Raw genomic sequence first — 18249 nt, forward strand, 5'->3', positions numbered from 1 at the left:
ACAGGCTCTAATACCCCTCTGTAGGGCAGAGCTTTTAAACAGGCTTTAATACCTTCTGAATGGCAGAGCTTTTAAACAGGCTCTAATACCTTCTGAATGGCAGAGCTTTTAAGCAGGCTTTAATACCTTCTGAATGGCAGTGCTTTTAACCAGGCTTTAATACCCTCTGAATGGCAGAGCTTTTAAACAGGCTCTATTACCTTCTGAATGGCAGAGCTTTTAAACAGGCTCTAATACCCTCTGAATGGCAGTGCTTTTAAACAGGCTTTAATACCTTCTGAATGGCAGAGCTTTTAAACAGGCTCTAATACCTTCTGAATGGCAGAGCTTTTAAGCCGGCTTTAATACCTTCTGAATGGCAGTGCTTTTAACCAGGCTTTAATACCCTCTGAATGGCAGAGCTTTTAAACAGGCTCTAATACCTTCTGAATGGCAGTGCTTTTAACCAGGCTTTAATACCCTCTGAATGGCAGAGCTTTTAAACAGGCTCTATTACCTTCTGAATGGCAGAGCTTTTAAACAGGCTTTAATACCTTCTGAATGGCAGTGCTTTTAAACATGGGGAGGGATGGGAAGGGGTGGGATGGGGAGGGAAGCGGTGGGATGGGGAGGGAAGGGGTGGGGAGAGGAGAGGAGAGGAAGGGAGGGTTGGGATGGGAAGGGAGGGGTGGGATGGGGAGGGAAGGGAGGTGTGGGATGAGAAGGGGAGGGGTGGGATGGGGAGAGGAGGGGAGGGGAGGAATGGGAGGGGAGGAGTGGGATGGGTAGGGGTGGGGTGGGATGCGGCGAGGAGGGGCAGAATGGGAGGGATGGGGACGGGATGGGATAACTGTTCTCCAAGCCAAACAATCGCAGAATTCACAGCCGCTCCTGTTGCTATGGTTACCTGCAGCAGGTTGCCGAGCGAGGACGGTTCCGTCATCAGCAACGAATCAGAGAAGCTCAACTCTGGTCGGGGCTCGGCGGCTCAGAAAGTCACAGCACAGCAGAAATTGACAAAGGAAGAGACACGCAAGAAGAACGGTGAGACCAGTACACACACACACGCACACACACACACACACACACACACACACACACACACACACACACACACACACACACACACACACACACACACACACACACACACGCAGACTCCCCTGTCTGCATACATACTCTCCTGTCTCCAAACATACACTCCTGTCTGCATGCACACTCTCCTGTCTGCATGCACACTCTCCTGTCTGCATGCACACACTCCTGTCTACATGCACACACTCCTGTCTGCATACATACCTTCCTGTCTGCATACATACCTTCCTGTCTGCATACACACTCTCCTGTCTACATGCATACCTTCCTGTCTGCATACACTCTCCTGTCTGCATACATACCTTCCTGTCTGCATGCACACTCTCCTGTCTGCATACATACCTTCCTGTCTGCATACACACTCTCCTGTCTGCATACACACTCTCCTGTCTGCATGCACACTCTCCTGTCTGCATGCACACTCTCCTGTCTACATGCATACCTTCCTGTCTGCATGCACACTCTCCTGTCTGCATGCACACTCTCCTGTCTGCATGCACACTCTCCTGTCTACATGCATACCTTCCTGTCTGCATGCACACTCTCCTGTCTGCATGCACACTCTCCTGTCTGCATACATACCTTCCTGTCTGCATGCACACTCTCCTGTCTGCATGCACACTTGCCTGTCTGCATACACACTCTCCTGTCTGCATACATACTCTCCTGTCTGCATACACACTCTCCTGTCTACATGCATACCTTCCTGTCTGCATGCACACTCTCCTGTCTGCATGCACACTTTCCTGTCTGCATACACACTCTCCTGTCTGCATGCACACTCTCCTGTCTGCATACACACTCTCCTGTCTGCATACATACCTTCCTGTCTGCATACACACTCTCCTGTCTGCATGCACACTTTCCTGTCTGCATACACACTCTCCTGTCTGCATGCACACTCTCCTGTCTGCATACACACTCTCCTGTCTGCATACATACCTTCCTGTCTGCATACACACTCTCCTGTCTGCATACATACCTTCCTGTCTGCATGCACACTCTCCTGTCTGCATACATACCTTCCTGTCTGCATACACACTCTCCTGTCTGCATACACACTCTCCTGTCTGCATACACACTCTCCTGTCTGCATACATACCTTCCTGTCTGCATACACACTCTCCTGTCTGCATACATAACTTCCTGTCTGCATACACACTCTCCTGTCTGCATACATACATACCTTCCTGTCTGCATACATACTCTCCTGTCTGCATACTCTCCTGTCTGCATACATACATACCTTCCTGTCTGCATACATACTCTCCTGTCTGCACACTCTCCTGTCTGCATACATACATACCTTCCTGTCTGCATACATACGCTCCTGTCTGCATACTCTCCTGTCTGCATACATACATACCTTACTGTCTGCATACATACCTTCCTGTCGGCATGCTCTCCTGTCTGCATACTCTCCTGTCTGCAAACATACATACCTTCCTGTCTGCATACATACCTTCCTGTCTGCATACACACTGACAGAAGTGTAATATTAGACCATGTTAGCCGTACTTTACATCACAGATTCACCTGTACCCTCTCTCTCGCTCGCTCTCACTCTCTCCACTCTCTTCATTCTCTCTCACACACACACTCCCTCTCTTTTTAAAGCAGTAAAGGTATCCACTCAGCAGTAACAAGAGAGATGGACCTGATGAATATGTATGAGCTGCTCTGCTGACATGATACAATCTGTCAGTGGCTCAGTGACACACACACACACACACACACACACACACACACACACACACACACACACACACACACACACACACACACACACACACACACACACACACACACACACACACACACACACACACACAGAGACAGAGAGACAGACAGCCAGACAGATACATATAAGATCACAGAGTGCAGAGGTCATGCTCCAAACGTCTCTGGTTCCTCTCTCACCTGACGAGCATGTCTCACCCTACTGCAGTTTGACTGCTCTGCCCCAGAATACATTTTGTTTATGGCTCAAAGGAAAGAAAAGGTCTGATATGTTGATTTCCTATCCATTAGTCCACTGTGGCTGATGTTTTCAGAATATATTTTGGCTTCAGTTATGTTCCAGAATAGTTTAATCAGTTATCTACAGTAGTCTTGGAAGGTCATGTTAATCGGATTAAAATACAGCCACTTATGAATTGGCCTGGGCTTTCTAGATTAGTATTATCTTAATGGAATGATCTGAATAATTTAGCAGCTAAGTTAAAAGCTGGAATTGAATGGACTTCTCCTGATGTTGGATAAGGAGAGAATGCCCAGAGTCAGTCAGTCTTCATCTATCACAGAGACGTGATTCCTGTTCCTCTCTGTCTCAGTGATGGACTGCTTCTGTCTGCCAGTTGGTCTGTGACAAACGTCACAATGTAACCTGTAGCCAGGCAAGGTGACTCCTGTCCTTGGAGGTGTGTGTGTGTGTGTGTGTGTGTGTGTGTGTGTGTGTGTGTGTGTGTGTGTGTGTGTGTGTGTGTGTGTGTGTGTGTGTGTGTGTGTGTGTGTGTGTGTGTGTGTGTGTGTGTGTGTGTGTGTGTGTGTGTGTGTGTGTGTGTGTGTGTGTGTGTGTGTGTGTGTGTGTGTGTGTGTGTGTGTGTGTGTGTGTGTGTGTGTGTGTGTGTGTGTGTGAGGTAAGGTGTGTGTGTGAGAGGGAAGGTGTGTGTGCGTGTGTGTGAGAGGGAAGGTGTGTGTGTGAGAGGGAAGGTGTGTGTGTGTGTGAGAGAGGGAAGGTGCGTGTGTGAGAGGGAAGGTGCGTGTGTGTGAGAGGGAAGGTGCGTGTGTGTGAGAGGGAAAGTGTGTGTGTGTGATGTGAGAGGGAATTTGTGTGTGTGTGTGTGTGTGTGAGAGGGTGGAGAAGTTGTGGTGAGTGTGTATTAACTCCTTGTTCTTTGTGGTGAGTGTGTATTACCTCCTTGTTCTTTGTGGTGAGTGTGTATTAACTCCTTGTTATTTGTGGTGAGTGTGTATTAACTCCTAGTTCCTTGTGGTGAGTGTGTATTAACTCCTAGTTCTTTGTGGTGAGTGTGTATTAACTCCTAGTTCCTTGTGGTGAGTGTGTATTAACTCCTTGTTCTTTGTGGTGAGTGTGTATTACCTCCTTGTTTTTTGTGGTGAGTGTGTATTAACTCCTAGTTATTTGTGGTGAGTGTGTATTAACTCCTTGTTATTTGTGGTGAGTGTGTATTAACTCCTAGTTCCTTGTGGTGAGTGTGTATTAACTCCTTGTTCTTTGTGGTGAGTGTGTATTAACTCCTAGTTCTTTGTGGTGAGTGTGTATTAACTCCTAGTTCCTTGTGGTGAGTGTGTATTAACTCCTTGTTATTTGTGGTGAGTGTGTATTAACTCCTAGTTCCTTGTGGTGAGTGTGTATTAACTCCTTGTTCTTTGTGGTGAGTGTGTATTAACTCCTAGTTCCTTGTGGTGAGTGTGTATTAACTCCTGGTTCTTTGTGGTGAGTGTGTATTAACTCCTAGTTCCTTGTGGTGAGTGTGTTTTAACTCCTAGTTCCTTGTGGTGAGTGTGTATTAACTCCTTGTTCTTTGTGGTGAGTGTGTATTACCTCCTTGTTCTTTGTGGTGAGTGTGTATTAACTCCTTGCTCTTTGTGGTGAGTGTGTATTAACTCCTAGTTCCTTGTGGTGAGTGTGTATTAACTCCTTGTTCTTTGTGGTGAGTGTGTATTAACTCCTAGTTCCTTGTGGTGAGTGTGTATTAACTCCTAGTTCTTTGTGGTGAGTGTGTATTAACTCCTTGTTCTTTGTGGTGAGTGTGTATTACCTCCTTGTTCTTTGTGGTGAGTGTGTATATTAACTCCTTGTTATTTGTGGTGAGTGTGTATTACCTCCTTGTTCTTTGTGGTGAGTGTGTATTAACTCCTAGTTCCTTGTGGTGAGTGTGTATTAACTCCTTGTTCTTTGTGGTGAGTGTGTATTAACTCCTAGTTCCTTGTGGTGAGTGTGTTTTAACTCCTAGTTCCTTGTGGTGAGTGTGTATTAACTCCTTGTTCTTTGTGGTGAGTGTGTATTACCTCCTTGTTCTTTGTGGTGAGTGTGTATTAACTCCTTGTTATTTGTGGTGAGTGTGTATTAACTCCTAGTTCCTTGTGGTGAGTGTGTATTAACTCCTAGTTCTTTGTGGTGAGTGTGTATTAACTCCTAGTTCCTTGTGGTGAGTGTGTATTAACTCCTTGTTCTTTGTGGTGAGTGTGTATTACCTCCTTGTTCTTTGTGGTGAGTGTGTATTAACTCCTTGTTATTTGTGGTGAGTGTGTATTAACTCCTTGTTCTTTGTGGTGAGTGTGTATTAACTCCTAGTTCTTTGTGGTGAGTGTGTATTAACTCCTAGTTCTTTGTGGTGAGTGTGTATTAACTCCTTGTTCTTTGTGGTGAGTGTGTATTAACTCCTTGTTCTTTGTGGTGAGTGTGTATTAACTCCTAGTTCTTTGTGGTGAGTGTGTATTAACTCCTAGTTCTTTGTGCTGAGTGTGTATTAACTCCTTGTTATTTGTGGTGAGTGTGTATTAACTCCTAGTTCTTTGTGGTGAGTGTGTATTAACTCCTAGTTCCTTGTGGTGAGTGTGTATTAACTCCTAGTTCTTTGTGGTGAGTGTGTATTAACTCCTTGTTCTTTGTGGTGAGTGTGTATTAACTCCTTGTTCTTTGTGGTGAGTGTGTATTAACTCCTAGTTCTTTGTGGTGAGTGTGTATTAACTCCTAGTGCTTTGTGGTGAGTGTGTATTAACTCCTAGTTCTTTGTGCTGAGTGTGTATTAACTCCTAGTTCTTTGTGGTGAGTGTGTATTAACTCCTTGTTCTTTGTGGTGAGTGTGTATTAACTCCTAGTTCTTTGTGGTGAGTGTGTATTAACTCCTAGTTCTTTGTGGTGAGTGTGTATTAACTCCTTGTTCTTTGTGGTGAGTGTGTATTAACTCCTTGTTCTTTGTGGTGAGTGTGTATTAACTCCTAGTTCTTTGTGGTGAGTGTGTATTAACTCCTTGTTCTTTGTGCTGAGTGTGTATTAACTCCTTGTTATTTGTGGTGAGTGTGTATTAACTCCTAGTTCTTTGTGGTGAGTGTGTATTAACTCCTAGTTCCTTGTGGTGAGTGTGTATTAACTCCTAGTTCTTTGTGGTGAGTGTGTATTAACTCCTTGTTCTTTGTGGTGAGTGTGTATTAACTCCTTGTTCTTTGTGGTGAGTGTGTATTAACTCCTAGTTCTTTGTGGTGAGTGTGTATTAACTCCTAGTGCTTTGTGGTGAGTGTGTATTAACTCCTAGTTCTTTGTGCTGAGTGTGTATTAACTCCTAGTTCTTTGTGGTGAGTGTGTATTAACTCCTTGTTCTTTGTGGTGAGTGTGTATTACCTCCTTGTTCTTTGTGGTGAGTGTGTATTAACTCCTTGTTATTTGTGGTGAGTGTGTATTAACTCCTTGTTATTTGTGGTGAGTGTGTATTAACTCCTAGTTCCTTGTGGTGAGTGTGTATTAACTCCTTGTTCTTTGTGGTGAGTGTGTATTAACTCCTAGTTCCTTGTGGTGAGTGTGTTTTAACTCCTAGTTCCTTGTGGTGAGTGTGTATTAACTCCTTGTTATTTGTGGTGAGTGTGTATTAACTCCTAGTTCCTTGTGGTGAGTGTGTTTTAACTCCTAGTTCCTTGTGGTGAGTGTGTATTAACTCCTTGTTCTTTGTGGTGAGTGTGTATTACCTCCTTGTTCTTTGTGGTGAGTGTGTATTAACTCCTTGTTATTTGTGGTGAGTGTGTATTAACTCCTAGTTCCTTGTGGTGAGTGTGTATTAACTCCTAGTTCTTTGTGGTGAGTGTGTATTAACTCCTAGTTCCTTGTGGTGAGTGTGTATTAACTCCTTGTTCTTTGTGGTGAGTGTGTATTACCTCCTTGTTCTTTGTGGTGAGTGTGTATTAACTCCTTGTTATTTGTGGTGAGTGTGTATTAACTCCTTGTTCTTTGTGGTGAGTGTGTATTAACTCCTAGTTCTTTGTGGTGAGTGTGTATTAACTCCTAGTTCTTTGTGGTGAGTGTGTATTAACTCCTTGTTCTTTGTGGTGAGTGTGTATTAACTCCTTGTTATTTGTGGTGAGTGTGTATTAACTCCTAGTTCATTGTGGTGAGTGTGTATTAACTCCTAGTGCTTTGTGGTGAGTGTGTATTAACTCCTTGTTATTTGTGGTGAGTGTGTATTAACTCCTTGTTCTTTGTTCAGATCCCTACGACACCTCATTTGGTTCCCTGCAGCTTATTTCCATAAAGCCCATGACTGCTCCACCCACCTATTCACACCCCGCCTCCTCTGACCGCAGCCAAGACTCAGCCATCCTCAATGGAAATGGAGAGGTGAGACACACACACACACGCACACACGCACACATACACACACACACACACTTTTTACATGTCTGTGCTTTTTCTCCCTCCTTCCTTCCTTCCTTCCTTCCTTCCTTCCTTCCTTCCTTCCTTCCTTCCTTCCTTCCTTCCTTCCTTCCTTCCTTCCTTCCTTCCTTCCTTCCTTCCTTCCTGCCTGCCTGCCTGCCTGCCTGCCTGCCTGCTTGCCTGCCTGCCTGCCTGCCTGCCTCCCTCCCTCCCTGCCTCCTCCCTGCCCCCTCCCTCCCTGCCTCCCTGCCTGCCTCCCTCCCTCCCTCCTCCCTTCTCCAGGTGAACCTAGCTCTGAAACAGAAGTCTGACATAGAGCACTACAGGAACAAGCTAAGGCTGAAGGCCAAGAGGAAAGGGTACTATGACTTCCCTTCAGCGGACGGCAGCGGGAGTGGTAGCAGGACGCTGGCACAGAGGCAGAGACACGGACATGAGAGGGCACCTGGAGAGCATGGCCCACCACTGGAGCCTGATGAAGACCGGGCATCCACCTACGTCAAGTCCAGCAGGAGGTGAGATGGGGGAGGGTGTGAGGGGAAAGAGGAGGGGATGGGGATATATGTTGAGGTGTAGGTGGGTAGTTTGATAGTCCCTCCTCCAAAGCTTTTCAAGGACATTGATTGGCACTCTCTCTCTGTCTGTCACGCAGCCTCATTGACCAGTTGTCTGTCTGCAGTTCCATGCCCTCGTCTAACCCTCCCTCTCTATAAATGCTCCCTCAGCATGGCAGTCTGTCTGTCTAATTGTTTCATTATCATCTTTCTGTGATCCAGAGGAGGGTCTCATCAGGCCTCTTTAATCAGACTAATCCCCTCCTGTCTCTGAGATGGTGCTGGGCTCTGGCCCCTGGTCCTCTGGTTTTCTGCTCCTCCAGTCTGGAGATAAGAGGATTTGGTGTACTTGTCTCAGAGCAGGGGAGCCCCTAAGGGGCTCTCCATTGGGACGGCTCTGCCCTGCTCTGTCATGCCATCATTTGCTACTGATGTAGACAGAGAGAGAATAGTTGTGGTTTGTTATGGATGCCGATGAGGGAAAAACACATATGCGTACATAACGCACAGACACGCACACAGACACGTACACAGACAAACACACACACACACACACACACACACACACACACACACACACACACACACACACACACACACACACACACACACACACACACACACACACACACACACACACACACACACACTGTACAGGAGGAGAAAGGAAAGGCAGATGTTGGTTGTTTAGGTGATGGTTTTGTGATTTTCATTACTCTGTTTCTCTGGAGAACCAGCCTTCATATTCACTACTTGTTGCCCTCCTCGTCCTGTCTCCTCTCTCCTGTGTCCTGTCTCCTCTCTCCTGTGTCCTGTCTCCTCTCTCCTGTCTCCTCTCTCCTGTGTCCTGTCTCCTGTGTCCTGTCTCCTGTCTCCTCTCTCCTGTGTCCTGTGTCCTCTCTCCTGTCTCCTCTCTCCTGTCTCCTCTCTCCTGTGTCCTGTCTCCTGTGTCCTGTCTCCTGTGTCCTGTCTCCTGTCTCCTGTCTCCTCTCTTCTGTCTACTCTCTTTTGTCTTCTCTCTTCTGTCTGCTCTCTTCTGTCTCCTCTCTCCTCTCTCCTGTCTCCTCTCTCCTGTGTCCTGTCTCCTGTGTCCTGTCTCCTGTCTCCTCTCTCCTGTGTCCTGTCTCCTCTCTCCTGTCTCCTCTCTCCTGTCTCCTCTCTCCTGTGTCCTGTCTCCTCTCTCCTGTGTCCTGTCTCCTCTCTCCTGTCTCCTCTCTCCTGTGTCCTGTCTCCTGTGTCCTGTCTCCTGTCTCCTCTCTCCTGTGTCCTGTCTCCTCTCTCCTGTCTCCTCTCTCCTGTCTCCTCTCTCCTGTCTCCTCTCTCCTGTGTCCTGTCTCCTGGGTCCTGTCTCCTGTCTCCTGTCTCCTCTCTTCTGTCTACTCTCTTTTGTCTTCTCTCTTCTGTCTGCTCTCTTCTGTCTGCTCTCTCCTGTCTCTATCATCTTTGGTTCTGGTGAAGTTTCCCATAGAGACATGTTTGACAGACTCTCCAGTCATGCTCAGCCTGCTGATAGGACTGTGATGAGTGATGAGATAGCACTCCCAGAGCATGTTCACTGATCTGCATCACTGCATCTTGTTCAACAGACTGAAAAATATGTATCAATATTATCATACATATTACCTCCTCTCTAAGACGTCCTCAGTATGATGCCGTTTTAGGAGTTTCAGCATTGGCTGGCAGGGATAAGTGATTGAAAAACACACAATTATGTCAAATCAATCTGGCAGAGGAGATATTATGTTCAGGAGATATTATATTCAGACTTACACTACCGTTCAAAAGTTTGGGGTCACTTAGAAATGTCCTTGTTTTCCATGAAAACATACAGTACATGAAATGAGTTGCAAAATGAATAGGAAATATAGTCAAGATGTTGACAAGGGCTTCTTCCCTAAATAGTTCTTGCATAGTTTGGACCTGTGCTTTAGGTCATTGTCCTGTTGTAGGAGGAAATGGGCTCCAATGAAGCGCCATTCACAGGGTATGGCATGGAGTTGCAAAATGGAATGATACCATTCCTTCTTCAAGATCCCTTTAACCCTGAACAGATCTCCCACTTTACCATCACCACAGCACCCCCAGACCATCACATTGCCTCCACCATCCTTGACAGATAGCGTCAAGCACTCCTCCAGCATCTTTTCATTGTTTCTACGTCTCTCGAATGTTCTTCTTTGTGATCTGAACACCTCAAACTTAGATTCGTCTGTCCATAACACTTTTTTCCAATATTCCTCTGTCCAGTGTCTGTGTTCTTTTGACCATCTTAATCTTTTCTTTTTATTGGCCAGTCTGAGATATGTTTTTTTCCTTTGCAACTCTGCCTAGAAGGCCAGCATCCCAGAGTCACCTCTTCACTGTTGACGTTGAGACTGGTGTTTTGTGGGTACTATTTAATGAAGCTGCCAGTTGAGGACGTGTGAGGCGTCTGTTTCTCAAACTAGACACTCTAATGAACTTGTCCTCTTGCTCAGTTGTGCACCGGGGCCTCCCACTCCTCTTTCTATTCTGGTTAGAGCCAGTTTGCACTGTTCTGTGAAGGGAGTAGTACACAGCGTTGTATGAGACCTTCAGTTTCTTGGCAATTTCTCGCATGGAATAGCCTTCATTTTCAGAACAAGAATAGACTGATAAGTTTCAGAAGAAAGTTATTTGTTTCTGGCCATTTTGAGCCTGTAATCGAACCCACAAATGCTGACGCTCCAGATACTCAACTAGATACTCAACTAGTCTAAAGAAGGCCAGTTTTATTGCTTCTTTAATCAGAACAACAGTTTTCAGCTGTGCTAACATAATTGCAAAAGGGTTTTCTAATGATTAATTAGCCTTTTAAAATGATAAACTTGGATTAGCTAACACAACGTGCCATTGGAACACAGGAGTGATGGTTGCTGATAATGGGCCTCTGTAGATATTATGTAGATATTATGTAGATATTTGATAGAAAATCTGCCGTAACAGTCATTTACAACATTAACAATGTCTACACTGTATTTCTGATCAATTTGATGTTATTTTAATGGACCAAAAAATTAGCTTTTCTTTCAAAAACAAGGACATTTCTAAGTGACCCCAGACTGTTGAACGGTAGTGTGGCTGGAAAGGCCTATAGAACATAATAGAATGTTGAGTCATGATGACATTGTTGCTGCTGATGATGGTGAGGTTGATGACGAAGAAGACGATGACCACGAAGATGATAATGAAACCAGGAGTTTCTCCTAGTTAACTCTATTGTCTAAGGTGGTTTGTTGCACTCATTTGATTAACACATTCCTCTTCTTATTGGCTGATTGATTCGAGCTCTGTAACACTCTGTGATTGGCAGACACTCTCAGGTGAGGCAGCGGACCTATCGGAGCAGGCAGAGCCTGAACAGCCCGAGTACCGGAGGAACAGAGATGGACCTGCTGGTTATGAGGGAGAGACCCAGGAGAGGCATCAGGAACAGCGGCTACGACGTGAGTCCCACTCCCCTGACCCTGGTCCTGACCCTGACCCTGGTCCTTACCCTGGTCCCGACCCTGGTTCTGACCCTGGTCCTGGTTCTGACCCTGGTCCTGGTTCTGACCCTGGTCCCGACCCTGGTTCTGACCCTGGTCCTGGTCCTGGTTCTGACCCTGGTCCTGATTCTGACCCTGGTCCTGACCCTGGTCCTGACCCTGGTCCTTTCCCACTGGCCCTATCTGAACTGGTGTTCTGGGTCTCAGAAGCAGACTGGGGTTCAAACACTATTTAAAATCTTTCAGTTACTTTGAGCATTTGCTCTAGTATGATGGGTTTGGAGTAGCAGATGGGTGAGGTTTGGAGTAGCAGATGGGTGAGGTTTGGAGTAGCAGATGGGTGAGGTTTGGAGTGCAGATGGGCAGGGTTTGGAATGGCAGATGGGTGGGTTTGGAGTGGCAGATGGGCGGGGTTGGAATGGCAGATGGGAGGGGTTTGGAGGGGCAGATGGGTGGGGTTTGGAGGGGCAGATGGGTGGGGTTTGGAGGGGCAGATGTGCGGGGTTTGGAATGGCAGATGGGAGGGGTTGGAATGGCAGATGGGTGGGGTTTGGAGGGGCAGATGGGTGGGGTTTTGAGGGGCAGATGTGCGGGGTTTGGAATGGCAGATGGGAGGGGTTTGGAGGGGCAGATGGGTGAGGTTTGGAATGGCAGATGGGTAGGGTTTGGAGTAGCAGATGGGTAGGGTTTGGAATGGCAGATGGGTAGGGTTTGGAGTGGCAGATGGGCGGGGTTGGAATGGCAGATGGGTAGGGTTTTGAGGGGCAGATGTACGGGGTTTGGAATGGCAGATGGGAGGGGTTTGGAGTGGCAGATGGGCGGGGTTGGAATGGCAGATGGGTAGGGTTTTGAGGGGCAGATGTGCGGGGTTTGGAATGGCAGATGGGAGGGGTTTGGAGGGGCAGATGGGTGGGGTTTGGAATGGCAGATGGGTAGGGTTTTGGAATGGCAGATGGGGTTTGGATGGCAGGGTAGGGTTGGAATGGCAGATGGGTTTGGGGTGGGGTTGGAATGGCAGATGGGTGAGGGGCAGAGGGTTGGAATGGCAGATGGGAGGGGTTTGGAGGGGCAGATGGGTGGGGTTGGAATGGCAGATGGGTAGGGTTTTGAGGGGCAGATGCAGATGGGAGGGGTTTGGAATGGCAGATGGGTGGGGTTGGAATGGGTTTGGAATGGCAGATGGGAGGGGTTTGGAATGGCAGATGGGTGGGGTTTGGAATGGCAGATGGGTAGGGTTTGGAGTGGCAGATGGGCAGGGTTGGAATGGCAGATGGGTGGGGTTTGGAATGGCAGATGGGTGGGGTTTGGAATGGCAGATGGGTGGGGTTGGAATGGCAGATGGGAGGGGTTTGGAATGGCAGATGGGTGGGGTTGGAATGGCAGATGGGTGGGGTTTGGAGGGGCAGATGGGTGGGGTTTGGATGGGAGGGGGGGCAGATGTGCGGGGTTTGGAATGGCAGATGGGAGGGGTTTGGAGGGCAGATGGGTGAGGGTTTGGAGGGGCAGATGGGTGGGGTTTGGAATGGCAGATGGGTAGGGTTTTTGGGCAGGGTTGGAATGGCAGATGGGAGGGGTTTGGAATGGCAGATGGGTGGGGTTGGAATGGCAGATGGGTGGGGTTGGAATGGCAGATGAGGGGCAGATGGGGTTTGGAATGGCAGATGGGTGGGGTTGGAATGGCAGATGGGTTTTGGAGGGGCAGATGGGTGGGGTTTTTGGGAGGGTTTGGGGGCAGATGGGCGGGGTTTGGAATGGCAGATGGGTAGGGTTTTGGGAGGGGCAGATGTGCGGGGTTTGGAATGGCAGATGGGAGGGGTTTGGAGTGGCAGATGGGTGGGGTTTGGAATGGCAGATGGGTAGGGTTTGGAGTGGCAGATGGGTGGGGTTGGAATGGCAGATGGGTGGGGTTGGAATGGCAGATGGGTGGGGTTTGGAGGGGCAGATGGGTAGGGTTTGGAATGGCAGATGGGTGGGGTTTGGAATGGCAGATGGGTGGGGTTGGAATGGCAGATGGGTAGGGTTTTGAGGGGCAGATGTGGCAGATGGGGGGTTTGGAATGGCAGATGGGAGGGGTTTGGAGGGGCAGATGGGTGGGGTTTGGAATGGCAGATGGGTAGGGTTTGGAATGGCAGATGGGAGGGGTTTGGAGATGGGTGGGGTTGGAATGGCAGATGGGTGGGGTTTGGAATGGCAGATGGGTAGGGTTTGGAATGGCAGATGGGTGGGGTTTGGAATGGCAGATGGGTGGGGTTGGAATGGCAGATGGAGGGGTTTGGCAGATGGGTGGGGTTGGAATGGCAGATGGGTAGGGTTTGGAGGGGCAGATGGGTAGGGTTTGGAATGGCAGATGGGAGGGTTTGGAATGGCAGATGGGTGGGGTTGGAATGGCAGATGGGTGGGGTTTGGAATGGCAGATGGGAGGGGTTTGGAATGGCAGATGGGTGGGGTTTGGAATGGCAGATGGGTGGGGTTGGAATGGCAGATGGGAGGGGTTGGAAGGGGCAGATGGGTGGGGTTTGGAATGGCAGATGGGTGGGGTTTGGAATGGCAGATGGGTGGGGTTGGAATGGCAGATGGGAGGGGTTTGGAATGGCAGATGGGTGGGGTTGGAATGGAATGGGAGGGGTTTGGCAGATGGGTGGGGTTGGAATGGCAGATGGGTAGGGTTTTGAGGGGCAGATGTGCGGGGTTTGGAATGGCAGATGGGAGGGGTTTGGAGGGGCAGATGGGTGGGGTTTGGAATGGCAGATGGGTAGGGTTTGGAGTGGCAGATGGGCAGGGTTGGAATGGCAGATGGGAGGGGTTTGGAATGGCAGATGGGTGGGGTTGGAATGGCAGATGGGTGGGGTTGGAATGGCAGATGGGAGGGGTTTGGAATGGCAGATGGGTGGGGTTGGAATGGCAGATGGGTGGGGTTTGGAGGGGCAGATGGGTGGGGTTTTTGGCAGATGGCAGCGGGGTTGGAATGGCAGATGGGAGGGGTTTGGAGGGGCAGATGGGTGAGGTTTGGAGGGGCAGATGGGTGGGGTTTGGAATGGCAGATGGGTAGGGTTTGGAGTGGCAGATGGGCAGGGTTGGAATGGCAGATGGGAGGGGTTTGGAATGGCAGATGGGTGGGGTTGGAATGGCAGATGGGTGGGGTTGGAATGGCAGATGGGAGGGGTTTGGAATGGCAGATGGGTGGGTTTGGAATGGCAGATGGGTGGGGTTTGGAATGGCAGATGGGTGGGGTTTGGGGCAGATGCAGGTGCGGGGTTTGGAATGGCAGATGGGTGGGGTTTGGAATGGCAGATGGGTGGGGTTTGGAATGGCAGATGGGTAGGGTTTGGAATGGCAGATGGGTGGGGTTGGAATGGCAGATGGGAGGGGTTGGAATGGCAGATGGGAGGGTTTTGAGGGGCAGATGTGCGGGGTTTTGGAAGGGGGTTTGGCAGATGGGTGGGGTTGGAATGGCAGATGGCAGATGGGGGGTTGGAATGGCAGATGGGAGGGGTTTGGAATGGCAGATGGGGTTGGAATGGCAGATGGGTGGGGTTTGGAATGGCAGATGGGAGGGGTTGGAATGGCAGATGGGTGGGGTTGCAATGGCAGATGGGTGGGTGGGGTTGGAATGGCAGATGGGTGGGGTTTGGAATGGCAGATGGGTGGGGTGGCAGATGGGTGGGGTTGGAATGGCAGATGGGTGGGGTTTGGCAGATGGGATGGGGGGTTTTTGGAGGGGGGCAGATGCAATGGCAGATGGGTGGGGTTGGAATGGCAGATGGGAGGGGTTTGGAGGGGCAGATGGGTGGGGTTGGAATGGCAGATGGGAGGGGTTTGGAGGGGCAGATGGGTGGGGTTGGAATGGCAGATGGGAGGGGTTTGGAGGGGCAGATGCGTGGGGTTTTGATGGGTGGGGTTGGGGCAGATGTGCGGGGTTTAGATGGCAGATGGGCAGATGGGTGGGGTTGGAATGGCAGATGGGTGGGGTTTGAAATGGCAGATGTTTTGATTCCATTGTGTCAGCCAGCTAAAGTATTTGGAATTGGCAGATTTCAAATGGCAGATATTTGGAACCCATGGGTGGGGTTGGACTGTTTGCCAGTTACAGCAGATTGTTTGAAAAAATGGCAGATGGGTGGGTTTGAAATGGCAGATGTTAAAGCAGTCCTGCATGCATGTATGTTTATTTTGTTTTTTGTAAACTCAGGTTCCCTTTATCTAACATTAGTTTTTTTTGCTGAAGATCTGACAACATTCAGTATCAAAAATATGCAAAAATAGAGAAAATGTAAAAGGGGGCAAATGGGGTTTTCCTGACACTGCAGATCTGTGGCTGGAATGTCAGACAGGGGTTTAAAACCACTCATTTACAGGTGATTTGGAATCCAAACATAGCTAACATCCCCAGGTGACTGGAGACAACAGCTCCCTGTTGCAAACAAACAAACATATATAGATGCAGGGTTTCCAAATGTTTTGTATGGTGCTGAGGACAAAATAAACACAAACACATTCACTGCTTGCTGCAAAAAGTGTTGACTTGGAATGATTCAGACTAGTGCATGTTTCACAACAGACACATCACTGGGTAGGGTTTGTAGTACCTCTGGCAGGGTACTGTTGCAGTCAAGGCAGTTGTCTTAAGGTGTAGAGGTGAGTTCCATTCAACATCACAACATATTGCAATCCTGAATGCACCCCTAATAGAGCTCTCCAGGAGTCAAAGTCTCAGATAGGAACTGGACTGAATCCACATACAGGTGTGGTTGAGAGTTTGCACATCAGACTGCAGTGAAGGCAGATTGCTTAATGGATGATAGTGGTAGATTCATAAGGTGTTCTTTATGGGTGGGGTTTGGCAGATGGTTTGGAATGGCAGATACCTTTGGAATGGAGATGGGTGGGGTTGGAATGGCAGATGGGTGGGGTTCCTCAGATGGGTGGGGTTGGAATGGCAGATCCTAGGGTTTGGAATGGCAGATGGGTCTCCTCTGGAATGGCAGATGGGTGGGGTTGGAATGGCAGATCCTTTGGAATGGCAGATCCTCTTTGCTCCTGATACTGTTGCTGCATAGATGATGCTGGACAGATGCAGTTAGAATATCAAGAGGCTAAAGAGCAGCTGGGGTTGGAAGTCATGTTTCAGATCACTACTTAACAAACACCACAATTATGGCTAAGACACTCACAACACTGTTAATATCTTATAACCTTTAACCTTTCATTTACAAACAAAGAGAAGGATGGGTAGGGTTTTACAGTAAGCTCCGGGGTTTACAAACAGAACAGCATAGTGTCTTTCTCTCCTTTATCTAATCATCTCAGACATTGGTTTTAACAATAACCACATATTACAGCTAATAGAATATGTATCACATTTAACAGACAGTAACAACTCTTTGAGTCTATTGTCAATATGGGGTTTGGAATGGCAGAAGCATAATTTCCTCCCAAGCAACCTGTCTTCAGATACTTTCTTCCTCTAGTCCTCCCTCCACTGTTCTGCTCCCTGTCTTCCTCTGGAGTCCTCCCTCCACTGTTCTGGGCAGATGTCTTCCTGGAATCCTCCCTCCACTGTTCTGCTCCCTGTCTTCCTCCACCTCCTCCCTCCACTGTTCTGCTCCCTGTCTTCCTCCAGATGGGCCTCCCTCCACTGTTCTGCTAGGGTCTTCCTCCACCTCCTCCCTCCACTGTTCTGGGAGGGGTCTTCCTCCACCTCCTCCCTCCACTGTTCTGATCCCTAGGGTTTCCTCCACCTCCTCCCTCCACTGTTCTGAATGGCAGATGTCTTTCCACCTCCTCCCTCCACTGTTCTGGACTGGCTCTATTGATGGCAGATGGGAGGGGCTTGCTCTGCGGGCCATATCACTGGAATGGCGGATCCAGGGGCAGTCTCCGCCTGTCAGATGGGTAGGGCTTTGGAACTGATTTATGGATGGCAGATGGCCAGGGTCTCCTGTGGCTGCTGCCTTCCACTGGCACAGGAAGTAGGGCACCCTCAGATCCAACTCATTTATCACCCTGAGAGAGAGTGGGATGGGGAGGAAGAGAGAGGCTGGAGTTGGAGAAAGCAAGGTTTGGAATGGCAGATGGCAGATGGGTGGGGTTGGAATGGGTGGATATAGAGAGAGCAGATGGGTGGGGTTGGAACAGATGGGTGGGGTTGGAATGGCAATGGGAAGGTTTGGAATGGCAGATGGGAGGGGTTGGAATGGCAGATGGGTGGGGTTGGAATGGCAGATGGGAGGGTTTGGAATGGCAGATGGGTGGGGTTTGGAATGGCAGATGGGTGGGGTTGGAATGGCAGATGGGAGGGTTTGGAATGGCAGATGAGTGGGGTTGGAATGGCAGATGAGAGGAGTTTGGAGGGCAGATGGGTGGGGTTGGAATGGCAGATGGGAGGGGTTTGGAGGGGCAGATGAGTGGGGTTTTGAGGGGCAGATGAGTGGGAGAGTGGCAGATGAGGTTGGAGTGGAGATGGGTGGGGTTTGAGACAAGATATAACAGTAGGCTAACACACACAGACCTCCAGTAGTTTACCGCAGTGCTTAATTTTAGTATTTGAACCCAGGACTGTCAATTACAGCAGTGATTTGCCGGAGTTTGTTTAAACCCACAAATTAATCTGAGGGCGGGACAAGGATGTTTATTTTGGGGAGGAGGAGATGGAGAGATAAACAGAAACACAACTACAAAAATAGAGAAAATGTAAAAGGGGGCAAATCCTTTTTCCTGACCCTAC

General features: G+C 48.7%; 1 protein-coding gene across 1 annotated transcript in view; it reads left to right on the forward strand.

The window, feature by feature from the left end:
- The first annotated feature begins 843 nt into the window (after window positions 1-843).
- Window positions 844-18249, forward strand: part of LOC135555529 (UPF0606 protein KIAA1549L-like) — a 33315-nt gene continuing 15909 nt past the window's right edge. Inside the window, exons 1-4 of the mRNA XM_064988050.1 lie at window positions 844-1023; window positions 7299-7429; window positions 7748-7980; window positions 11351-11483. Of these exons, the coding sequence (XP_064844122.1) occupies window positions 879-1023; window positions 7299-7429; window positions 7748-7980; window positions 11351-11483 (642 nt within the window). The 5' untranslated portion in view covers window positions 844-878. The remainder of the gene's footprint in view (window positions 1024-7298; window positions 7430-7747; window positions 7981-11350; window positions 11484-18249) is intronic.

Source organism: Oncorhynchus masou, chromosome 2 (assembly GCF_036934945.1).
Source record: "Oncorhynchus masou masou isolate Uvic2021 chromosome 2, UVic_Omas_1.1, whole genome shotgun sequence".
NCBI classification, from domain to species: domain Eukaryota; kingdom Metazoa; phylum Chordata; class Actinopteri; order Salmoniformes; family Salmonidae; genus Oncorhynchus; species Oncorhynchus masou.